At 43.3% G+C, this 26,652-nt stretch overlaps 1 protein-coding gene across 2 annotated transcripts; it reads right to left on the bottom strand.

Moving 5' to 3' along the window:
• Window positions 1-280: 280 nt before the first annotated feature.
• On the bottom strand, window positions 281-26,652 carry rpa1 (replication protein A1). Of its 2 annotated transcripts, none has more exons than XM_076735252.1 (17): window positions 26,497-26,652; window positions 26,062-26,109; window positions 25,330-25,408; window positions 24,737-24,845; window positions 24,515-24,603; window positions 24,294-24,368; window positions 22,971-23,088; window positions 21,572-21,674; window positions 21,404-21,472; window positions 20,894-21,086; window positions 17,988-18,124; window positions 16,572-16,720; window positions 9,993-10,122; window positions 6,991-7,167; window positions 6,078-6,185; window positions 5,674-5,760; window positions 281-1,032 (listed from the first exon to the last, which is right to left on the bottom strand). In XM_076735252.1, the coding sequence occupies exons 1-17, from the start codon at window positions 26,524-26,526 to the stop codon at window positions 928-930; spliced, it is 1,806 nt and encodes a 601-aa protein (XP_076591367.1). In that variant the 5' UTR covers window positions 26,527-26,652; the 3' UTR covers window positions 281-927. The 2 variants fall into 2 exon arrangements, with proteins under 2 accessions (XP_076591367.1, XP_076591368.1); XM_076735253.1 differs by having other exon boundaries at window positions 22,971-23,085; window positions 26,497-26,624.

Below are 26,652 nucleotides of genomic sequence, written 5' to 3'. Positions count from 1 at the left end.
TCTCAGCAGAAACGAGATGTTATCACAAGAAAAATAGGGAGGTGCAGCCGCATTGATGTTCTGCTTTAATACAACATGAAAGTCAAGTTTGCAGGGGAATCTGTTGCGCATCTGAGCAAAACCCGAGAAGATGGAGGGCACTGTGCACCAGCCCTTGAATAAAATCCCCTACACACAGTGCAAATAATAGTCTACATGTTTCCGTTGGCAGGTCAGGATCAGGTGCTGTAAGAGAAAGGTGTGTCAGCTCCACATATTCACATATTAAAGACCATAACTTGATTACAAACATCTTTATTATCACAAAAAAAAACATTCAAACCAAAAACAGGCACTGAAAATATGTACAACACCTTGTATCTACTTAAACAGAATGCAGTACATTTCCCATTAGGTCTGCACTGTGCATGTGTATATGTGCTTATATTTGAAAGTATGTGAGAGAGCGAGGAAAAGAAAAAAAAGTGGGAGAGTAAACGGTCTTATCAGGGATGTGCAGGTCCAGCCCAGGCATTTTGAGCACGCTTCAGAAAGTGAAATAAGCACGAGCTTCTGTGCTGGCCTTGTGCTTAAAGCAGCCACCGCCCCCACATGACCACAGCACACGCAGGAACAACCGGCTGACTTAAGACAGACACAGTGATGATTTCTTTTGTGGCTTACTGACCCACTCTCTGCTCCGCTTCCCCAAATAACAAAGAAAAAAAAAAAAAAATGTTTGTTATGTTCACCAACAAAAACAGCTTCCAGAATCAGGTCACGAAACATTATTTCACAAAGGAAAAGGTGAACAGTCACAAGTACACTGAGGACTCACGAGGAAGTCAAAAAGAAGGAAAAACACATTTGCTTTCTAAGCAAAACACACATTTAGAGCTGTTTGTCGGCTTTGCAGGAACAAAGGAAAAACCAGAACATCAGAAGCCCCTACTGGGTGGCTAGTTTCCGTATGTTCATTATCAACCTCTTGCTGTAGTCCTTATGGTCAACAGGCTTCACATCCATCACGGTGGCCTTGATCCTGGATTCATCCTGTCAGACAAACAATAAGAAAGCCATTCGGATGAAAATTAGCTTCCACGCGTCTGCTTGGATTTGAGAGTTTTGGTTCAGATGGATTCTCAGGCCCCTCAGCCGTGATGAAACAGGCAGGACTCTGTTACACATGTCCACACGCACACGCACACACACACACCACACTCCCTTACATTTATGCAATACAGAACTAATCTACTGGAAACGTACAATATATTGGCACCTTCCATTCCCCTGTGACAAAGCGAGTTAATGTGAGACATTTGGACCGAGCCTCCGAATTGTGTTGGCATTCATATCAATGCTTCACAAAAAAAAAAAAAAAAGAGGCAGCTTTTAAAGCCATAACCACCTCCACAGCTGTCTAGACAGGGGAAGGTCATTTCTACCAGGGCCATTATTCTCCGCATTTAAACAGAGGTTACACTCATTTTGTCTCCATTAATCCTCTGCAGCTCAAGTGGGTGAAATGGAAATCCTCTTCCATTGGATTGGTGCCCACATTCTTTAAGAATAGCCTGCTATAAATCTTGTTGCTTGTTTTTTAATGATGCAAGAGAAATACAATATGGGCATATTATATCCAAAAATATTAAATGGCAGAAAACTGTAGTTTGATATACAGCAGAATGAAAACAAGATTGAGCTGTTACGCTTTGCATCAATTCAGGTAAATGAACTTGATGCTAAAACTTTGGACAAAATGAATTTGTCATTCATAGCAACTCTTTAAATTGGAAAATAGATGCAACTTGGGAAAGAGGGTCAAAGGCCTCCTCACTGTGCAGCACAGGGATCCAGGTGGACACAACTATGTATGAACAGTGGTTAAAGGTACGTGTGACCGCTCGTAGCACCATGGAGAAATGCTTAATGAGTTTGTATATGAGTACACACACGTGACGCACATTCCTACAGCGGGTAGAGGCAGCATGCAACAAAACACAGCCATGCACCAAAAGCAAGGAGAGGACGGCGAGCGAGCGGGGGCATAAACGCTGCATGATTTTGAATTAAAAATAAATAAAGACAAATCAGTTTTGCAAATGTTGTGAGAGAGAGAGAGGAGAAAAAAAAACATCAGGCCTCAAGGATACACAATGTGAAGCACTGGATATAAACAAACTTTTTTTTCTTTCTTTTTTGAAACAAGAAAACTCCACAGGGCACCTTTAAGTGTTGTAAAACCGTCGTCTGGGTTTCGAAAAGGTCACACATTACTTGCAGATGAAGAGATGCGTAGTTCTGTGACTTGAATGCAATCGTTAGTGCGGACCTTCACGCTTCTGCGTGTCCGGCTGCTTTTACACACTGAGGTTACATCATGTTTAGGCAGGAGTGGAGGAAAATCCATCAGATCTCTGACTGGAACATGTTCATCAAAACAAACGCGTCTGCTCCTCGATGTCGTTCCACCGGTCTAATTCTAAGCGAGCGCCGCGCCGCGCCGCGCCGAGAACACACACCCTGCCTCTCCCATCTGACCAATGTTGTGGAAGCCTTGAAATTAAATAAATGCACTACGGAAATAAGACATCTGCGAATCTAAACCATAAACCAAATGACAGCAGATACCATAAATGTCAGAAAATGTCATCTTACTGCATTTAAATTGTTGGTATTAAAATTTGTTAACCAATTTGTTTTTGATCCATGACACAGTAAAAGCAGGATTTTCTTCCTTCTACATGAAATGAAGGAGTAAAAGTAATGAACGACCTCTTGCTCATCTTAAAGAGAAAGCCGAATTATGAAGACATCTTAACAGCGTTATTGTGGAATCCTGCATTCAAGATATGCACCGACAGTGACGATGACTGTGGCCGCAGTTGATGAGTGGGTGAGTGAAGCGTGTGTGTGTGAATCTGTAAGCAGCCAAAATCACACAGCCAAGTTTGGTGTTCCACACTTGAACAACCTGTGCTGCCCCCTTCCAGCAGCTGCAGAGTGTGTGTGTGTCTACATGTGAGCACAAGAGAAACACACATAAATTTGCTCTGATGTGACCTTATTTTTCTAACAGCTTCAAACTTGGCAGGAACATTTACAGCTAACAATGGCCGAGGAAACCAACCATTTCATACGTGCAAAACAAGACATTTTATGTCCTGTGCAGCCTGTGACATTTGAGGGATTGGGAAAAAGCAGCAGAGTGAGATCTCTTACTTTCTGTGTGCTAAAGAGCAGCTAGTCTGACCCTCGTCCACTGTGTCAGCTTCAGGACATTTCTCTCCCTTTAGCCGTCGGTCAGTTAGCAACACCACGCCTGACGTCATCCGTCCCCACAGAGGCGAGGGGAGGATGCACTGTGGACCATGTGTACGAACTCAGATGCAGAGATAAAGGTTAGGTGCACTGGCTAGCTAAAGAGCAGCACAACGTTTACTTCGTTATCTGTGCAGGTAATGAACTGGCGAGCCCGGTCTCTGGGCGTAACGGTGTTTTTCTTACATGCCTCTACAACGTGCAACATTAAACACCAACATTTATAGATTTTGGTTCAAGCACGCTGCAATCCTTAACCTACGATTAACCTGATCACTGCACACAGTGCTCCATCACAGGTTCTTAGCCTGGTGCACCAGCAGTACTCAGGACAGCCGGTGCTGGGAGCCACTACCCTGCACTCTCACACCCTCACACCTGCACAGTAACCTAAGAACAGCGCAGCAGACTTCATCGTGTAATGAGCATCTCATGACGCAGACAGTGTTTAAAACTCAGGAAATATCAGCTGACCTGCTGTTTGCTTTCAGATCCACATTTCTGTCTGAAACTGGGCCTGCTGTGGTCAAGACTGAAATGAAAAGCCGTGAATGTTCAATATCACTGTTTTCATCAGCGTCATCCTTTTGAGACACTTAAATCAGTAACAATGTCTAGACATCGCCTACAGGGACAAGGAGACCTTAATAACGGCGCAACAGTTTGAATATTATAGCCGCGAGCATACGTTCCTGATGCCGGGCGAGTTAAACATGAAGACTGTCAAATGGTGATAGCGTTCCTAAGATTGTGTTTTGACAGTAATAACACATTTTACAGTGATGAAGTTATTCAACCACTGACATTTTGAGAGTTACAACACGATTACCTACACGCTATATCTAAATATCAATATTTGAACGGCAAAACGCAACTTTGATTTGTATGAAAATGATCACATCATGCGTCACGCCCACATGAACCGACTACACATCACACTTGTTTTGATGAACACGCTGTAATTAAACAGAGTGCTTGATTTAACAGCATCAAGTAAACTATATGAAGTGGCGTGGCTGTTCAATGGCACAACATATTTATCCTTAAAGTGTCTTTATGCTTACTTATTTCAAAATGTTGAGGCCAGAGTGACATTAATTCATGCTTTGACTTCATGGGACACGAGGATCCTTTCAGAACATCGTGCTAATGTGAGTTTTGGTTCAGCTTCATGTTATAGGGCTGCAACTTTTCACTGGTAATCTATTAATCTGAAATATTTTCAATCAATAGTTTAGTCTATAAAATGTCAGTAAACTGAAAAATATACATTTTGACGTCTTCAACTTGCTTGTTTTGTGTGAACAATCAGCCAAAACGGACAAATTCAATAAGATAAATGAGAGAAAAGCAGCAAAGCATCATATTTTAAAGCAGGGAGAAGGCAAACTTTTGTTAATTTGCATAAAAAATATAACATTTATAAAAAGCTTCTTTGGACGGACTAATTGCTCCTACTTTAACACTGCATATGACTAAACATCTGATGTCTACCGTCCCAACATGAGGCATGGCCAGGGTGACCTTTAAATGTGTGTTTTAGTGTTTTAATGTCATTATAATGGATAATTTCATCATGGTCCTCATGTGAGTGCTGCAGGTTCTTGATTGAATTACAAATGAGTATAATTTCGTCAGCTCAACAAAGCTTAAGTCTCACTATGATACAACGGGATAAATGAGTGCCATTAAGCGTTAAGGAGCCGCTTAGTCCCACATGATGCATATACAACAGTGTGCATATGACAACATGTGAGAGCACGGCACAATGGCTGGCTTGTAGCATTGAGAAGCAGAAATAAAGCGAAAGAGGGGTTGCAGGTGTCTCTGTTGAAGGAATATGGAGTTTGGAGGCAGCAGCCAATACATGCTTGTGGCAGTGCCATTGGCAGTTGGGACGCTGCGCTGAATGTGACAGACACAGTGGCCTCTTCTGTGTGTTGAAGGCGGATGCAGCCTCTGGCTGGGCTCCAGACTTCCTGCTCAGAGTCCCAGCTCAATCAATTCTTTTATGTGCCTTCCTCAAAACAAGCCTCTATCTGTGTGGCCTACAGGAAATAGTGACCATGACTAATCTGCGCCTGCATCCTTCACAAAGACACTGAAAATGAGCAGCGTTCTCGGAGATGGCTCTGTCAGTCAACGTGAAAGCAGGGTTTCTTTGTTAATGAATGGGAAAACTATCAAAGAGGAATAAAACATGAAGAACTTGTTTATGCGCCATGCTTTTTTTTTTCAGCGTGTAAAGGAATGATGGTTTTGAGGCAGCAGCATTTTTCCCTCCCAGTGTTTAACACAGGCACGTTTTCTACGGCAGCTCAGCAGTATGGACCATCTGCAGCCTGTGAGCACCACCACCCCTGCTTTACTTACATTATACGTTTCTAGCTTCACTCTGCTGCGGAAGACAAAGGTGTTGAAGTTGGCTTGTTGGAAAATCTCGTCAAAGGCAGCTTCGTTCTGAAATTGAGAAACATTTGATCAGTTCAATTTCAAGATGTATGAAATTCATTTCCTTGAATGTTGGTTTCATCATAGTTTCAAGCACAAAATATATATAAACACTGAAAATGACTCAAAGTAAGTATGTCTGGAAGAAACAGAACAGAAGGTGTCTTTGCCACAAATCTCTCAATGCAGGAGTGAGAGTGTGTGCGTGTGTGTGTGCATGTGTGTGTGTGTGTGTGTGCAGGTTTGACAGTGGCAAAGTCTGAAGTTTAGCTCTTGCCCTGGCCATTTCCCGAGGCCAGTATCGTTCTCAGGAAGGGAAGTCTCACCGAGTCCTTGAGCTGCCCCAGGTAAGCTGCATTCTGGCCCAGGATGGCTTCTGCACTCTCCTGGAAGCAAGTCACCCATTGGTTGTCCCCATAATCTGCAATGTTGGCCTGTCGGATGACAGAGAAAACAAAAGAGGTAATGGGAAGAAATGTTAGACATATACACAAGCAGAGATCAACTGTTTAATTTGATACAGCAGTGAGCTGGATGCTGAAATGCTATTTCAACTTTTCAACACATCTCTGTGCTCTTAAGGAATCATTAAATCCTCTAATTAGCCCATATCCTGCTGGCAAGGCTGGCAAAACACGCAGAGTCACGGAGCACTTGTGATACATACAGTGGAAGCAAATTCACAGCTTATGCTACAGCTTGTGAAGAATAACAATATGTCAACTGGTGAGTGGTACAAAACAAAAGCCGCTTATTTCAGGCCTGGCTGCAGTTGCTCTGTTGCTGACTAAGTGAGTTTTTATATTCAATGTTGCTGTTGTTTGCTTTTTTAAACACTGTCTGTCTGCAAACGAGCTGAGGAAAGGGCTTACATTTGTGTTCCTCCCTGCACTGCCTGTAAAATGACTAATGACACAGCATTTAAAGCTGCAGCAATTAACCCGACGTAGCTCCATTTTAAACTCAAGTGTAAAAATGTGCTTTAAATGTCTCTAAATGTAACTGCAAAGAGCAGACTGGGGTAGTGCTGAGCCACAGGGAGCGGGCCATAAGGGGAGAGAGTGGCTCGAGTCCTGGGAGGCAGAAAGACGTGAGTGAGGAGAACAGAAAGACGGGGTAGCATCAGCATCTGCTCGGACCTAACCAAGAGGAGCAGGCATGTAGGATACGTGAATTAATACGTATGTTTGTGTGTGCAGCTGAAAACGAGTTAGAGGGAAGTCAGAGGGAGTCACTTACAGAAAGGATGAGGCGGTACTTGAAGTTGGGGAACTCTTTGTCACACTTCTCACAGCGGAACATGCCGTTCTGTTGGTCTACCACCTTCTTGTTGCAGTCCTGGCTGGGGCAGGCCATGTAAAGGCAGTTCTCCTTGCGCAGGTACACGATGGTAGCTATGCAGGTGTAGTAGTCTGCCTGAAAGGGAATATAAACAAACAAACTTCTCACTGGATGTCTTCTCTCTGTTACGACCTTTGTGTTTTGGATGTTAAACATGTTGACTGTTGAGAACCAGGAATAAAAACAGCATGAAATTAACATTAAGATGACATTTTAAGGAGCGTATCGTGGTGGATGTGAACAGTCAGAGAGCAACGTTCGTGTAGCAGACGCGCAAGTTACACTCCCAACCAGAATCCTAATTTCTCCGACACGAATGCAAACTACTGAAGTAGCTGCTGCTGCTGCTGCTTTTATGGGCATGAGGGAAACTTCAGACACCGGCTGCACATACACAGCAATCGGAAAACATTCCCAGTCGGAAAGCACACAAGCAAGTGGCATGAATTTCACATTGGGTTGAAATAGCTGAGCACCAAAAGATGTGCAGTAATGAAGAGATGAAAAGTTTCGACATGTTTGCAGAGGAGTCACAACACCTCTCCTCGTCTGGAAGGGTCTCCTCATGCAGGGCAGGCCCCAGCGCACGCCAACAGCTCACTGCTTTGGACGGAGCCTCCCACTAACCTCAGCACTGCGACTACACAGAGGAGACTGGGCCCCTGCATGCTGGGATAAAGACTAAAGGTGCCTGTTCAGGCCCGATGATTTCCACGATGCAGAGGACATCGTGGAACAACAGAATACTTGATAATAAAAACGAAACAAATAAAAATATAGACGTTTTCTCACAGTGCTTCAGCTCAAGTGTACGCACCAGTATTTCAGTGGTCTGGCCGTTCTGGTTCATTTTAATGGCAGAGCAGCTTTTCAAACTTAGTACAGTCAAGAGGTACCTGAGTGTTACAGCATCCTCTTACTGGTGTTTCTAATGTTTGTTAATGAATTAAACAGGACAACAGCTTAGTTTCCCTAAAGTACAATGAAAGTGAAGGAGAAATTCCCTCCTCTCTCTTTCCTCTAAGCGCTGACCACTGCGTCTGTATGCCAAGGCCGCTGGACCCCAATTAACTTCCAGAACAGGACAATTGATATTTCATGTCACTTCGGACAAACAAAAAGCCCTGAGGAGCGCGGTTAAACGACAGCAACAAAATCAGAGAAAATCATCCTGTTCCAAGACAATGAGCTGCTGGCTGTGCTTTTTTAATTAGCGTTTTGATTTTTACCAAAAACAACCCAGACACCAACCTCCGCTGCTTTTCCAAAGGAGGTCCAATTAATCAAGTAAATACCTCTTCAATTAGCGTGCGACTGAGCAGGGCTGCCACAGCGGGAAGAGGACAGAAGAACTTGTTTCTCGCCTCTGTCACAGGCCTTTACAAATGCAGTGTCAAGCCAACAAGAGGAGGGTGACCGCTTACTGTCAGAGAGGGCACGGGGAATGTGCAATGTGGAAACTTGAAATTGTGACACAAAGACTTTGTGACAGGAACAATTAATTGTAACAGACTTTGGTTAGGGGGGGTCTTGAGAGGCCTGACCCACATGCCCCTGTGTGTGGGATGTCTCAGAGGGGTTGAGGACAGCCTCAGCTCAGCTTCTTTGTCAGTGCCGGGCCTCATCACACGCCATGCTGAGGAGGAGCAAGAGCCTCCATAGCCCAGGGGTCAATGGTTTCCTCCTGAACAGCAGGGAGCCTGTGCCAGGAGGAGCCATTCACCTGACAGGGGCGTTAATGGTTACAGTCAGGATGTGGGCTGTGGAACTTAAGAGAAAAGAAATAGCCTCCAGATGATTGAATTGCTTAAGTGGCTACACTAAAAGGAAGCACGAGGAGGAACAATAAGCCGTTCCTGCTATCTGTGACTGGAAATCCAGCAGCTCTGACCGCAGAGGAGAGAATTATGAGGGCAGCAGAAGCAGGACATGGTCACTCACAGCCTCGAGCAGCAAACAAAAACAACGAGCAAAAAAAAAAATTAAATCCAAAAAGGCTCATTCTCCACAACATATTTTCACTTAATTGGGATTTACAGATAGCTGCTGATCCTGTTTAATCCATGTTTTATTGCATTTCTCTTTGTTTGCTGAGGAATTATGGCCACTCAAGTCTTCTTTGAGCCTCCAAATAGAACCCACCCCCCCACCCCCCAACTTCCTGTGTCTTCTTTTCCAGCCAGAGCAGAACCACAATCACTTGCATCTATTAATTGTCATAGTCTTAATGGGATGTTTTTATCATACTGTGATGATTACTAATGTGCAGAGCATGTTAAATTATGTTAAATTAGACAAGTTAAGATCTCTGCACAGGCCACATTATCCGCTCCAGACAATTTATACACTGTGAGCACAAGTTCCCTCAATAGTAAGTAAGTGGGGAAAAAAGGGGAAAACTGAAAAAAACATTGTACTTTTACTTATCATGGTGCAGAAATTTCATTACAAAGGGCAAAGAATAGAGGCCGACTAATCTTTGTAATCAATACCGGAGATAAATGTCACTTCACCATGAGCATACACCAAGAAAGTGAGAGGACGCCCACAACACGGGGGGATTAATGAGCAGAAGAAGATCAGGAACCTTAGCGGGATGCGATTTGAAGTGATTTTATGAGTCAACGATGATGAGATTCATCACGCTGAAAAGGTACCTTTGCAAAGCAGAGCTGTGAGTGACAAGGTTACACTGCAGCAAGGTTTCCTAGACCGGCACTGTGAACCATGTACAAATGCAGTTTGACTGTGAGCACTTTCATATTTGTTTGGGATTCAACACCAGTCTTACAGTTTGTCCTTGAATATCTTCAAAGAATCATCCTTGAATAACAATATGTCTGGAGTTACCATATCTTGAATGTTTGAGTGCGTCAAAGGAAAGCTGAGCACGTGGGTACCTTGTCTCCATGTCCCAGGTGCTCCGTCTTAACGTCAGATAGAGTCTTCCAGTTGGTGTTTCCTCCCCCGCTGCCACCCTTCATCTCCGTCAGGGACTGTCCCTCCATGGAGTGGCCCTCTTTGTCATACCTATGTGAGAGAGAGCGAATACCAGTCACTGCACTCGTCTCGTAGGACTGCAACTCGACATTATATTCATTTCTGATTATTTCTCCAATTAATTTCTTGGTTCATAAAATGTCAGAAAATGGTTAAAACTAAAAAACATACATATAAATGAGCATCACAACTTCTGAAAGCCAGCACACTCCTAGTGCTTGTTTTGTCCAATTAAGAGTCCAAAACCGAGATTTTAATATTCTAGGGGATGAAGACAATTTGAAAATATTTACTTGTGAGAAGCAGAAATAATTCAATATTTGCAGTTTTTGCTGAAAAAAAGGACTTAAAGGTAAAAACCGATTATCCAACAGCTGCAGATTAATATTCTGTCATTAATGAAGTTCATTACTTTCAGTTCTATACTTTAATAAACTCTACAGTCCATCACGTTTACCCAGATAGAAGAAATCATTTTAAGAAAGCTGCACTTCCACTTGAGAGATTCATGCTGTTTGTATGCTGAGGCCCAGTTTTGGACCACAGCTAAATGGCTTGATTCCACCGGGCACGGCTGCATGACACTTTTTTTTTTGTCCTCCACACAGCTTCATTCCCCAAAGAGAGCGTTTCAGAAGCGGAGCGTTTTACACGCCTGATTTTGTTGACTTTCTCAGATTTTGTTGATTTAGTCATTTTTCCTTGATGTTTGTGCTTCCACGTGGGTAAAGCAGGCGACGTAGTTCAATGGTTTCTTATTTTGTCTGTTTTAATTGCGTTTATTTTTTGCACAGAGCGGCTTATTTTGAAAACTGACTGGATTGTCGACGCTGTTCCTGTGTCTGACTTCCTGTCTGGCTTCATCGGCTCTGCGCAGCGTGACGTAGCTTTCGTCAAATAGACTCGGTTCCGGGACCCTTCTGAAAACGCAGTGTGGGGCTTCCAGTGGAATCACAGGCGTTTTCTGACGTGGAATTAAGCAATTATTCATTTTGATACATGTGAACCAAAGCAGGAGACGCCAACACGCTGCCGTTCATACAGGTGTCACCAGGCTGCATTTAACAGTTATCTTTAAAAAAAAAAAAATGTACAAAAAATCTTGTTCCAGGCAGCATCCATTTGTGTTTGTCAAAGCAGAGATGTCTCAGCTGAGAACCAGGCAAGCCGAGAGGCTTGTGAAATGAATCAACAGCAGAGGGACAGATGAGCTGGCCAGGGTCAGGGCTGTTACAGTGATATCAGAAACCCATTTTCGCCCAATGTTCTCGGTAATTCAGGAAAGACAATAGGAAGAAGAAGAAGATGGAAGGCAGGGTGGATGGAGAAGAACGATGGGTGGAGGTGAAATGCAGTTGGGGGGAAATAACAGTTTAAAATGGTCAGAGAGATCAATAGATCTCACTGACGTGTTGGCCACGAGGCAGAGTGGGGCACAATAGGGAGGTCAGGTTGTAAATACAGAGAGCATGCCTTGCTCCTGGAGGCATGACTAATTGAAAATATCCCCATTAACACTTCAGACTGTGGCCAGGGAAACACACAGGCTGCCAATTTCCCACTTGTACTGACAAATGTAAGCAATTCTTCACGGTGACACCAGATTCCTCAATAGTGTACCTGCGCTGCTTTGCTTTAATTGCACCCAGTTAAGAGCTTGCGAAAAGATATTCTGACAAATCAAACATGGGAGATCCCGTTTTCTGTCATGGGGCAACAGCTCACCGAAGACAGACGAGAAACATGCAGTGACGCAGCCGGGATGATTAAAAATGCATCACACTTTTAAAAGGTACGGCTGCAGACTAGCGAGGCTCCACAGTGTCACATGGCTGCTCCGGACATCTGATTTGACAAATACCCAAAAGGACTGTGAAACGCTCAACAAGATGCCACTGTGACAGTATCCAGTTGCTAAGCTGCTGCTGTTTATATCATAGAGACAGCCAGCACAGGAAACAGAAATGGCACAGGAGACAGTGATCGTGATGAAGGAGACAAAAAGAGGACAAATTAGACCTGGCAGGAAATGTGCAACAGTCAACTGAAAGCAAGCAGATCCCAGCTCAGAGCAGCATGCCTTCAGTGAGACAAACTATCTGCAGGAACACTGAGATAGATGACTGGAGGTTGGCAGACACACGTGTGCATGGCATAGACATGTCAAATGTCAGAGTGTCAATGAACAAGGACAGGGCAGGAGCAGAGAGGTGTCAGAGGCAGAGGCATGAGGGGGATGATGGGAAAGTCTCAGTAAGCAGTGTTTTCAGCTCCGGGCTAAGACTCTAATGCCTGGGCTGAGAGTGGAAAACACACCAAAAACACGATTACTCTGTGTTGTGTGTGACTTGCTCTTAGCCATTTCATCTGTAGTGAGTGACATGTGGTCACACACTGAGCTACCAGAAACATGAAAGAAGCTGCAGTGTTAAGTTGATTCAACACAACATGGATGAACGCATGTTTCCCTCCATCATCGTACCGGTGGAATCACAGCAAAGTGTCATCACAGAGGGAGCACACAGGCTGCAATTCTAAAACCATTTGTGTAAGAGAACACTGTATAATACAAGAGCCGGAGCACAGCAATCTAACATTTACATGTCATTCATCCACCCCGGGACAGTTCTGCATGCATCAGTGGGCTCTCAGTCTGTCACAATAGTTGAATTTTAATGATTCGGTCCTATACCAGAGCTCCGAGTAGTTCATGGGAGAACAGGACAAGTTGTTATGCTATAGTATTTTTCTGGGTAAAAAGGGGATTTAAATAGTGGAGTGAGACAAAGTGAACTCCTTGCTAACCTGTTATGTTCAAAGAAACAGACCCCAGTAAACTGAAGGAGATCTTTATTTTGGAAAATCATTTATCCCTCCGACGTGGAGCGACAGCTCACATCTTTGTAAGCCTTATGAGAGGTCTTAACTTGTAGCTTTCAGAAGATTATTTTTAGTTAGGAAAGCACTGAAGTTGCCTGGCCTGTACACACAGTAAAATAAACTGTCTGCTGCTGCAACTACTATTTTCACCATCGATTCATCTGCCAATTATTTTCTCGATGAATCAATAAGGTCTATAAAATGTCAGAAAATGTAATTATAATTTCCAGAGAACCCAACCAATTAGTACCAAAATCCTGAGGTCTTGTCAAAAACGCCTTTGAGGTCTTGTCAAAAACAAAGCATAACATAGCATAGCGCTAATTAAATGACAGCTGTGTATGGCACCGAGCCGACCGAGGAAAGTGTGCGGGCGCGTTAGTTGAAGGGTACTTTGAAAACGAGCGAGTGCAAATTCGGTTTAAAACGTTCATTAAGTCAGTTACTAACTCAATTCAGCTAATAACTTGGCACCAGTGACTCAGCTTGTAATCCTTGTTTTCAAATCCATCCAGCACAGTGAAACATTTGGGTAAAATAACAGTCAATGACATAATGAGGTATCATTGTCACAAGATGACTGTTTGCTTCTGGGCTGATATAATTACTGGCCTGACTATATGCTGCGGTCCGTACATGTGGAAATGCTGGAGTCATGATAAGGAAGACAACGAAAATGTCAGCTTGGACTTGTCGTGATGCATGTCTGAAGACGACGGCATCAAGCTCTGAGAACAAACGTGACAAAATGTAGTTAACAGAGAAGTGACTGCCCTCCCTGACAATTTGGAAGAAGGCAGCAGCGTCGTCTCTAGATGTGCTGTTGCCACCTAATGGACAACTGCATCTGCGCAGGTAGATGGATCAAACTGTGAAGTCAAAGTTTCACACTTTCACCAAGAGGAACTTGATGTAAGGTTTAATGCCAAGTTGGCAACATGTGTCAAGTAATCTCAAAAAGAGGGCGAGGGCTTGCAGAACATGCACGCTAACGATGCACTAAGACCCCAGATTAATCCAACATCAAGATAATTAGTGCACAAAGCAGCATTCTTTTTCATAAGCACACAGGAAAGTGCTGAGTGGCACCGCTAATACTCTGCATGAGTTTGAGTCAACAGCCCACCAAGGATAGACTATTCATTTGAGGAAGTCCCAAAGGTCTGCGCCAAAACACAATCAAATTAAGACGCCTCCGCATGAGTAAAACAATGATGTTTCAGCAGGCTTGGCTGTACAGTAAAGGCATATCTTTGTTTGGCTGAGAGAGGAAAAGCTCAGGGTTCTTTGGCTGGGAGAGAAAAGGCGCTGGGTTCTTCTGTGCAAGATTAAATAAGTTTCAAAAGATTCATTCATTCAGAGTTTAATTGATTTGCTTACTAGTTCCATTTTCCATAAATCACATTTTGGCTCGCAGAACAATCCTTAAGGGACGCACTTTGTGGACGGGAACCAACCTAAGACCCAAGCTTATCACCGGCACAACAAAACACACATTATGTATTCAACAGCTGGCCGTCTTCCAGTGAGACAACTTACTTCTCATCACAAGATATCATCTCTGTGAGGCAGCCTTAAAAAAAACAAGATAAATAACTACAGAGGCTATTCTCTGTGTCCTCTTCACAGCATGAGGCTGGCTGGGTGACAGCTCTCAGACAAGCTGCATAACGATCTCGTCTTCACTGCGGTTCTCACTTGGATTGACTTGGATCCAGAGTAATGAGTCAGGTCTGTCCTCCTTCAATCGGTGACTTTTAAACTATTCATTAGCGGATTCCTGCAAACCTGCAACCCAAAGAGGAGCCACATAGTCCAACCAGTCTTCTTCGCTGGATAAACCAACACAAGGATTTAAGGATCATTATTTCTGGCTGTCCAAGTGAGAAGTGATGGCACGAAGTGCAGAACAACCTTCTGTCATTAGACAAGAAAGAGCAGGATGTGTGAAAAAGCCTATGCAACAGCGGGGATGTGGAAGCGTGAGTCAGGACTTAATGGTGTTCGGGTAAAAGAAAGCGGAAGCCCCAGGAGTGGTCCTGATAATGGAGCACTTTCTATCACAATGTGAATATAAAATAATCCTGTAACAAAAAAATAGAAAGTTCACAGCAGGCAATCAAATGAAGTAAAAATATAAATTCAAAGAAGTCAGAGGTTGGAGCTAAAACTATCATCAAGAAATTACCATGAGCCGAGAGATCTGATTAAAGAGGCACGTCTGAGCATATTTCGCAATTTGCCTTTCTCACCTGAAAAGTGGTCACATTTCACTGCTCTGATTATGCAGATCAGGTCCTCTGATCACGTATAAATACTCACAGCTGCATTCATCAGAGCAGAATAAGAGACCGCGCTGGCCTTGTCACAAAATAAATGTGTTTATTGTCTTTGGTTGCTCAGTGAAGAGCAGGCATGGTAAACAAATGAAACGCTTTGGACAGAATCGATTGGATCTCTGCTCTCAAACAGAGACGTTCGCTCTCATGTCAGAGAGGAGGTGCAGACCCGGCTTGTTTAAGTGGGATCCATACGGACGGCAGATCAATCAGCGTGTCACAGCGCTGGACTGAGGTGAGCATCAACCCCCGCCTCTGCCCATGTGACCTGTGCATCATCTATCAATCACGTGCCACTTCATACAGCCGGCCCCACAAACCTTCACATCTCACCAGGTGACATCTTTGTTTAAAATCAGATAACAAAAACATCTTATCCTTACCTCCAAAACATACATACACACAGCACCACATGCTTATTTCTGGCCATGCTGCACACCAGGGAGAGGAAACAACTTAGGAAAGGAGTAAATGAGGAACTGGCACGTGAGCCCAAAGAAAAGATGAAAGCTGGAGCCTTAAATGTTTCTCTCCTCCGCTGGAAGAAAATCTTCAAGGAATAGAGTCACATGCCTCAATTGTGTCAGTGCACAATCCTACAGCTGCATTTGGCTCGAGTACTTCTAATAAATTCAGCTGTGATGCAATACGCATGACTACATGGACACAGTTAAGCACTGATTTTTAAGAAAAAGATATCTTGGCTTATTCCCCCATAATGCCGTGTGTTCAAATGAAAACAAACATGGGAATATGTGCACGCACACACATACACACACACACACACACACACACACACACCAAGAGAAAAGAAATGCTACAATCAACATAATCACACAGAAATGAGTCTGGATTTCATTTCATCTGGAAAGGCGATTAGAGGAGTAAAAAACACATTTCCACAGATTAAGTATGATTTCCATTTATATGTAATGCTTCATTGAGGCACCCCCCCACATTGTGGCTAATGGGGGAAAACTAATCTTGATAATGAGAATCAGAGCATGCACTCGTGCAACTTGGGAAATGGAAACTCGCTGCTTAAATCCTTTCAGTTCTTCAATTTTAACAGCAATACTTGCAACTGAGAAGTTGGCTTCCAGCAGGGGGGAAATACATAACAGAGAGCCTTCTGGCATTAGAAGTAAACCATGTTTCATACCTACTATAAAGGCACTTTGTCATGGATATACAACTGCTCCAACATACGTAGAAGCAATTTTCTGCACAGCATTATCTATGAACGTCAGGCTCACTTACCAGCCTCTGAGCTTATACGCCTCAGGGATGTCTGGGTTGATCATCAGGGTGCTGCTGAAGGATGCAGAGAGGGATCGGCCTCCGAAGTCTGAAAGTTTTGCGCCCTTAATGGCGACAATGGGCATCCCAGATCCATCAAACTTTTCTGCCTAAACAACACATGAGATATGGACAGACAATTAATTGCTGCTGTGACTTGCATTAGTGATTTCTTCTTCCGCTTCTTGGTTCATCAAGGTCTGTGTTGGTACTTTTTTGTACTGAGATTACGAATCTAGAGGTGCTTTGAGCCAAATGCAAACATCAGCATGCTAAATGCTCATTATGGCAATGCTAACATGCTGATGATTAGCAGGTTTATGCTACAATTTGCCCAATAGCTGTTGAGATATTTCACTGAACAACTCAAATGTGAATCTCACGGTGGCTCTAGAATGAAAGTCAAAGGATAACAAAGTTTGTAGGGTTTATCATCTGGAACCATGAACCTGAACAAATCAGCATTAATTTATCCAAAATATTTCAGCCTAAACCGAGGCGGCTGGCCGACTGAGCGACCAAAACTCAGCCCACTGCAGAAGTAAAGCTATGAACTATAACATTTTATGTTTTTTTCAGCTCCAAAATGACTGTTTTAAAATATTTCATGTTTATTTGAGCTCCAGTTTCAGAGCTTTTCAGTACTCTTTATCATAATAACCTGAGGACACCAACTGAGAAAACACAATAACTGTGAGAGGACGAGGGCAGCAGTAAAGCCCTCAGAGATGGCGAGAAAATCCGACGCTGGCTTTCTGACATAGCCATTGTTCTTTAGAAACTATACATCTTGTGTATCTCAGCAAGTCCCTCTGGAAAAGGCGTATCTGTCGAACAAACAAACGGGGAACACTGCGCTGCTTGTCAGGAGGTAAGAAATGGTGGTGAACTCAGCACAGTCCCTCTGAGCCACAGGTAAAAATCAACTGCAGTCGGACAGTTACTTCATCACCCCGTGACAGCGAGTTCAGTCAACGATTTCAACCACATTCGTCTCCATTCAGCACTGTACCCGCTGCTGAATGTGTCTGATTCTCAAACAGCGATCAGCAAACGCGTTGAACAACCTTTTTAATTAACGCCTTTCAGATAGCCTCGTCAAAATCTGAAAGCATTTATTGCAGGTGCTCGTGCCGCTGCGCTCGCCCCTGAATGTGTGATCCAACTTTAGCTTAGCCCCGGCCATTCACAGTAAATGGTTACCCTCCTTCGTCAAATGAAAAAAGGTTTGCAGGTTTAAACAATTTCACAAAAAAAGTGTTGTGAGAGGCAAGCTTAACCGTTTCAATAGGCATGATTTCCTCCACCCAAATAAAAAGCCCCAGACACAACAACTCTCCCTCATTACACCTTTCACTCTCTAATGTCTATACTCACTTCCTCTCCCCACAGCGTGACTGTCACCACCTTCCCAGACATGTCCATCAGACTGACCGTCCTCTTGGACACCTCTCTGTTGGTCTTGGTGGTGAGACGGGTCACTTCGTCCACACCCTTACAGACGCCGATCACATCTGTAAAGAAAAACGTGAATCAGAGTTACAGATGAGCGGCGGACGCTGGGTCTACTTTTCTATTCCTGACCTGACTGAGTCACACTTAAAGACCGATGAAAATCAGGTTTTTATCTTGCTGACATGTCCACTACAACTCAAAGGCCAAGCTTGAGCATTTTCCACCTTGGAAGTGCAGCAGACCAATGACTCAGACCGCCGGGGTTTGATACGTCACAAAGCTAAGGAAGCAATCCCGTCAACCTATGCAGCAGAGCTATGCAGAAACAAGCTGCGCATCAGTATTTTGAGAGCCAAGTTTCACTATTTTCAAAAGGGCAGCAGAGATGTGTTGTTTTTGGTAGCAAAGCTGTAAAAGAAGACATGGTGAACCTTCATGTTTTATCAAAGGATCTTAAAAATCAGAGAGCCAAACTGTAGCCATCAGCCTTTTCCAGAGCTCTTTCGCCAAAAAACTTAGATTGAGGCCCAACGCTGTTCCACCCACTAATCCTGGATACACAGCGAGTACGAGCCAACATGTCGGTCAACCGGCAAGTTTATTTTTCTCCTGTTTTATCTGTTGACTGTGTCCAAACAAACATGCAGTGTGCTAGTTAATGTTAGCCAACGTTAGCCTGCCAAGTTACATGATGATTCATGACAAATGCTGACAGGACCTTTTATACAGCTCAGAGGTGTTGAAAGAAAGTTGCTGCAAACGTTACTCAGACCCGTCTGTCTGATAGCTAAGCTGCTGATGAGGTTCGTGTGTTTGATGAGCAGAGATGAAGCTGCAGGCGAGCAGCAGAGGGGTGGGTGTAGTCAGAGGTGGAGGCTGCTTAGACCCACACATACTACATGAAAGCAAACGTACACACACACACACACACACACACACACACACACACACACACACACACACACACAGTTATATGTAAGCCAATGTAAGGCATGAAGGGGATTTTTCTTTTTACGGAAAGAAACTTCTAAATATGTCATTTTGATGACCAGAGATGAGTTTTTATGGGTTTAATCAATTCCTGGAGAGGAACGTTGAGATTGCATCACGCACTGCATATGACATTCTTGAGAAGAGCATGTGGTTTCATTTTCTCGACAAACAGGATCGTTCCCACATATGCACACCATAAATACTGATTATGGTGTTAACGCCTACAGGTCACTCTGGGTCCCATGGCTTCCAGCACAAATTGGCTCTTGGGAAATAAGCGATTCATTCCTTTCGCATCAGGTGTAAGGTCAACGGCCTGCGTACCAGGAATTGACATCCATTATGTAGGAGAGAATCCATGAAATAGGCTTTAATTGTTTCCACCAATGCACTCCAGGCATACTTTGTTGAGCAATGCAGTCAAGCATAATAGATGCAGAGCCATTTATCTGTAAAAGTCTAAGAGTGGCACTGCCAACATTACTCATAAACTACAGTATAAACCCCCAGCCCCACTGAGTAAAGGGATTTTAAATGCATTTAAGCATGATGAACAAAACTAACGTTTGATGCCAGCTGCTATGTGGGAGAGAAATTACTCAAACAGCAGTACAAGCTGCAGTCTCCATTAAAAGAATTACAAGTAGACTCCTTATTATTACCTCATTTTACCTGTGACAGCACGTTCTCGTTTTCTCATCGGCTCTGTCATAGGGCCCAAAGTCAATCTGCACTACAGGCTATTACTGTCATCAGTATTATTAATACCACTTTTATCTCTCTGCTCATATACTGTAATTACCTCAACCTCCCAGCATATCCGGCTCTACTTTCCGCAACAAACTCTATCCGCTTCTTATGATAGCTTATTATCAGGTGGTGGGGAACACCTCAGCAGGAGCTGGGCTCGCTCGGAGCATCGCTTGGTTGGTTTGTGCTTTTCGCAATACACTAGAGAGACTTATGATGTGTTGAGGGTCATTAGCAGTAAAAATAGGTGTGTCATCATGAAGGGATCAGAAAGAAAATTTTGCATTATTCAAACAATTCTTTGATGGTCCCAAAGAGCGAGGGTCTGTCAACTATCCAACATAAAACTAACTTCACTGTGGAGAATTTCTGCTTTCTAAATAACCTGTCAAGTACTGGCACTCAAAAAGCAGGCTGACGTTCAATATTCACTCCAATAGTCCCATTTACTACTGTAGGGACTTTGAATGCGACATTCCCCCGTTGCCTCCACACTCAAGTGCTGCACATAAGCCATTCTAAGCAACTGCTGATAAAAAGGGACAAAAATCCTTTGATTTTTATAGGAGTTTTTGACTGCGGGCAATAACACTGGTGACCTACAGTGAAGACCCTGACGCAGTGTGTAGTAGGACATGCCAGGTGTCTAACAAGCAAAGTCTAAATCAGTCTCATGTCATTTGTTGGTCTAACTAGTTGTAATCTTTTATACAGTAAGATAAGTCTTACTTTAGGCGATGGGGCAGGTTCAGGGGAATAAAAGGGGCTTCAGCTTAAAGATGAACAGATCCAGTGATTTTATTCCTCCACTAAATATTCTAGCCTGTTAGCAATGACAGCTTTAACATTTGAGGGGTTTCAAGGTGACAGTTTCAACCTTAATCAAACAATACTTGGGTTAGGGTTATTGTTGTATAGTTGACAAACTTTCTCGTAAAGACATCAGGCTTGACAACTCTGCACGGTGCCATGTCTTTGTATATGTAGTTAGGGCTTCAGGTCTGGTCCAGGAACATGTTAAGAAACTGAGAAACCATCACAGGCTGGGTTCAGAAGAGCCCGTGTGTATTACCCATGCTCCTTACCAACAATGGCGTCTTTGTCTCTGTTCTCCAGATCACCAATAGAGACAAAGTCACACTGCACCGTGGGAACGTCACAGCTGTCCTCACAGGGGATGACAGAGGACTCCCCATTGAGCGTCATCTCGTAGTCATTCTTCACTGATGTGTACTGCTTGTTGGCGATCTTCAGCGAGCACTTGGAGATGTAGTAGACCTGTGTCGTACAGATGGACGAACCACGTGTTAATCAGAGATCTGGGGAGCATTTCACCTGACTGACTGGCGCAAACAAGATACGACTTCAGACAGTCGGTGGGATCAACAAAGGCTGGCAGATGATCATAAGCCGCTTATTGTATGGGTACAGTGTAGCCAGATGACTCATTCATAGTCTCCGTGGTTTAACTCACAAAGTACTGGCAGCTGTTGCTAGAACAGTATGCGGCCAAATCCGTCTTTAACGGGACAGTGAAAGACAGTTTTGGCAGATAATTGGGACATATTGAATCATTATCTGGAGGAACGCCTCACCTTGCCAACCTCAACGAGGCTGAAGAACTTGTCCACCTCTTGGTTGAAACCAGTCACTCGTATCTCTCCCTGTAAGAGAGCGTAATATTGATTAATACATTACAAACAGTCAGGGTCTTTTAGGTAATGTGCATAGATTAAAAACTGTGGGACCACAATAACACTCACACTCTCATCCACAATCTCCATGGAGAAGAGTTTGCCGTCTCCTCGGGAGTTGCTCCATGTGCGGATGCTGCTCTTGTTGGTTACACGGGCGCGGATGGTCCACCTGCCAGGCAGAGACGAGTTTTTAGAGCACCTCATGGACCCAGAATGTAACCCTACAAACCCATTTCATTCATTCATCCACCACCACGGCCTTTAATAATCTGCCCTCTGGTGGCCCTTTGGATGAATGGCAACATGTAAGGACGACACATTAAAATCATTTACTCGCCTCCAGTTCAACAGGCTCAGGGGTGTTTTGATTACTCACAGGAGAGAAAAGCACAGGTGTAGCTAATGACATTAGCGATGGCTCTGTTACATTAAGGCATGCCAGGAAGTCAGCAGCATTTGGCCTGCGCCGGCTCTCCTCAGGAGAACACAGTCGTGAGCAATGTTATCAGTAACACCTGTGTTTGGCAAATCCACACATCCTGCGTGAGACAGACCTGTGCTGTTCAACTGTGGAAGCAAAGAGCAATTGTGCTGTTTGTGCTTCTCGGTGGTGAAACAGAGGAAAGGTCACAGCCGTTTTCCTCTTGTGTTTTCAGGCTTTTCCAAAAAGAAGACATCCAGCATCATACACACCGCTTCAGGCACCATTATTTGTTTAGATTGTTGTTCCAGGAAGTCGGTCCCTTGCTCCCTCTACCCGGTGACATCACACAGGTTGTGAAAGATGGCAAGCTACGATTGGTCAGGGACCAACATATCATCCCTCGATGAAATCCCGGTGAGAAATTCTGACTCTATAATCACCTAATCTAACAGCGATCATGTTAACAGACACAAATATTATGTAGTCTCAATTCTGCATTATAATTATTTTAATTATATATAATTAGCAACTGCAGTCTGTCTGTCTGTCTACACAGTAGAGAGTAAAAATCTGAAACAATATCAGCTTTTTTTTTTTTAAATACATAAACGTTACTGATTAGGACACTGAATTGTTTTAAAGACCTGAGCTGCACTGAGCAGGACATTTTAAAGCTGGAAAATGCAGCTGCAGTGCTCACTAGTGGACAAACTACAGAGAAACCGACTTTGATCAGATCTTTGGCATTTCTGTTCTGCAATCGCTTGTTATTTTGGTCAACGTGCACACCATTGCCGGTATGTCAGCTACAGTGTAATGCTAATTCAGCACACCTTAGCTGACAAGAGAAAGCTTCACATTTGTTGTATCTGTGTCAGGGCTATTGCACAGAGTTGCATTAAGTCATATCTGTGTTCCTGATATTGAACCCATCCAACACCTCACATGGTTTTGCTGATGCTCTGGAGGTTTTTGTTGCATTTTCTTGTGGTTACTGTACAAGTACACACCATTTTGACATATTCTGGGCAGCACACTCACTTGGACTGGTAGGGGTTGAGGCTGGCGATGGGCACAACTTTGGAGCTGCCCCCTGGAGTAATGGGCATGGCAGATGGGGCCTTCTTCCCAAAATCTTTACTGAAACCTCTGTTCACTGCTGGAGGAATGAAGAGAGAAATAAATGATCCATGAAGAGCAGTGATGGAGAGAAGTCAGGAGAGAGGCACATACATTATTCATCAGAGACGAATTACAAAAATCCAATTTCTTTGGATTGCAACTGCTTGATCACTGTAATTATCTCACTTCATGAGGGAAGTTTCATCAAAGAAAAACCTAATGACTTAAAGTAAATTTACCACCGTTGACTCTTGAGTCAAGCGAGAGGAAAGACTCGAGCGAGAAACAAAAATCTTGTCAAAGCGAGTTGTTGGAGATGTGTGAGCCAGCATTTCGGCGAGAAGGATGATTCACATGTCACAGAATCAGGGCAGAGTGTGAAATGCTATAACAAACTGGAGCAGCTCTTCCCCAGGAGAGCAGTGCTGCCTGACTTTGAGATTTTCCATTTGAACAAGCGCTGCACATTTGATTTGTGTGCGTCTCACGCGGAGGATTAGAGTTCAAAGTGTCCACTTAAGTCCTCCTACTTTGCCAACCACTGCACTTCTGGTAATTAAGCCCCCAGATCAAGTAGCACATACAGAGAAATGAACAATGACTGTGCTGATGAGGAGGGCGCTTGCCACAACTTCAATTCCCACACGGCAGATTAGAGGGATGAATACCTGCTATGACACACACGAGAAGACAGCAAAAACCCTTCTGACAGCTGGATTGCACATCTCTCCTGGTCCACGCTCTTTACTTTGCTGTGATCGAACACTTACCTTTGACATTGCTTCAAATATAAATCTATTTGTTCATGGGGGTTAATATACTGTCTCCAGGTAGCCTCCGGTGCTACCTGCTTGTTTGTTTGTTTGTGTATTCTGCTGTGCATCCAAAAAGAGAGTTATGATAGACATTCACAGGCAGAGACATCTGCCTTTCAACACCAGCTCACAGTTGTTAAAGGTTTATGGTACCAAGCATTCAGGAGACGCCCATCAACAGTGTTATTGATGACACTGTCAGGAATACTACAGGAAAAAACACTCCCGAAAAAGGTTTAAGAATGCTAAAAATGAAGACGTTTCTCCAAGGGGCTGTCAAAATGACTTGTGTCCTGTGAATCCGTGGGTCACCCGCATTACAGAAAGCAGCAGGGAAATGCCTCCATCTGCTGGTTATTTATGAACTATTCGTGCAGTGTTTTTCCACAAAATGTGAATTGTGAACAAGACAAATACTTGCACTCACTTTCATTTCTGTTTTGCTGCTGAAGTGGAGGGCGGATTTCAGGGTTTGGTGCAGACTGTGGGCCTTTAGTCTGACCTGTAAGGTAGATTTGACATCGGTATTAGCCTGCAGCGACACTGTGACTCATTACATATGACTGACGTTTACATAAATATCAGTCTCACTTCATAAACATATTCACTGCTGCAAAACAAACATTAATTTGTAGTTTGAAGCCTTACCCTCGGTGTAAGGGGTAGGGTCACCAATTCTTCCAGCAACATCGTCAGCAGACTTGACGACATCAATTTCCAAAATGATTACCACCCGCCTGAAATGAGACACCACCATACACTGCAGAAAACTGTCTAGTTTTAAATATGCCGACAGTTGCCTACACACTTACACAGACTGTGGGCAAAGTCTGGATATAAAGAGAAGAAATGTACAGAAAAAGTGCATACCGTCCATCCTTCAGTATATTAGTCACATGCCTCTTCAGAATGCAGATGCAGTTTGGGGCCAGTCTGTTCTCTTCAGCCATGCAGTTCAGCTGAGTGGAGAGCATGAAGGCTGCAGAGGTGGAGAAAATTGAGAAAGGAAAATCACACAGGGGCAGCCCAGGTTCATTCAGCGAAGGGCTCTTGAGAATAACTGCTCCTAAAAGCAATCCCACACCCATCTGACATTCAGAGTCTAATAAAAAAAAAAAACTCTCCACATATGCTTCTACAAAAGCCAATCAACCCCTGCACGTTACTCAACGCTTGTCTTGCACCGGCCATTTAAATGCCAACCACGTTAACCTTTTAATGAGATAATACAGTGTGTATTAAGGAGGTCTATGATCCGGAAAAACCTTAAAAATATGGTTTACTGTCTGAATACTGGCAACCACGTCCAGATTTGTCCGGACACAATTAAAAAATAAAATCGAATTATCAGTCACAACAAATAACAATAATTTACTGTAAGTCATTTTACATATCACAATATCTTATGGGTCCAAATGGGCTTTTCCATATTCACGTGACAGCTGTGTTAGAGATGCACTTACAGGACAGAGTGTGCCGTCCATCACTCATCATCACCCGAAAGCGGGACGGACCATTTCCCCCCTCAATCTTGCGAATGTTCTGAAACAATGAAAATGAAAATGATTAATATATTTTTTAAAAAAAAACAAGGTTTGTCCTCCTTAATATTTGTCTGGTGGTGTGAAACAGCATTTGTTTCATTTAGTTTTGTTGGATGGCACATTCAAAAATGAAAGTACACACTAGTTACTGCCTATGTTTGCCCTACTTTGTTTTGTAAATAAAACTACAAAAGCTCAATTTCTCATCATGTTAGATAAGATATAACTTTATCGATCCCACGCAGGGGAAATTAGGGTGTCACAGACAGCGAGCAGCAATAACAGGAATAAATATAGAGACACAGAAAAGAACAAATAAACTATAAAGAAGGATGCAAAATAAAAAAAAAAAGTCAACTATATATGCGAGTTATATACAAAAGGAGTATAAAAACAATACTGCCAATGGAAGATTTTTGAAAGTGCACATGGTAAGATATGGATAGAAGTACAGTGTTATGTACAATTGCACAGTAGCGAATATATGTAACACAGTAGAAAAAATATATGTAGGTCCAGTACGAAAAATGGTGATCAAATACATGAGGACACAAGAGGGATTTGTGTTACCAAAATTAGGAAAAGTGAGGCAGAGATATAGCGGCTGAACAGTGACGTTGAGGAAACATATAGTGTGTTTTTGCTGCTCACCACCAACTGGAGCACTGCGTCGTTTCCACCGGTGCCGTTTGACAGAGCCTGCAAACACAAAGAGAAGCTAGCTTAATTTGTTCTCACATTGAACAAATACGAAATATGACACGTTTCATTTGAAAGCACATGAAAACGACTATTTTTCCGAAAGTTGGTGACTGTACTTTCATATCCAATGCCAGCTTAGGGCTCACCGTCTACTGTCTCTGACAATAACGTTCGTAAGATAATTTGCAACTAACAGTAACGCTAATATTACATTAAGCTAGCGTTAGCTTAATTTTTCAATAACAGAATGTGGAAAAGCAAACAAATGACTGCTAGCTAGCTTACTCCAGCTGAACAAAAGCTGCACTTCAAACTGCCCCAAATCATCTTTTACACTTTAAAAATCATGTTTTAGTTTAGTTTTCCTGAAAAGCTTAACCTTACCTCTATCGCACCTTCTGTGAGCTTCGTCATGTCTGTGAGGAGGTGATTTACCGATAAAATTACAACTTTACTGAAATGTTAGATAGACAGCCAGCTACTCGCATCAGCCACTGACAGTACCTGGTGTATTGTGCTGTTGGCGCCAACAGCTTGTAC

This window comes from Chaetodon auriga, chromosome 7 (assembly GCF_051107435.1).
Source record: "Chaetodon auriga isolate fChaAug3 chromosome 7, fChaAug3.hap1, whole genome shotgun sequence".
Lineage (NCBI taxonomy): Eukaryota > Metazoa > Chordata > Actinopteri > Chaetodontiformes > Chaetodontidae > Chaetodon > Chaetodon auriga.
This window is presented reverse-complemented; position numbering and strand designations above follow the sequence as displayed.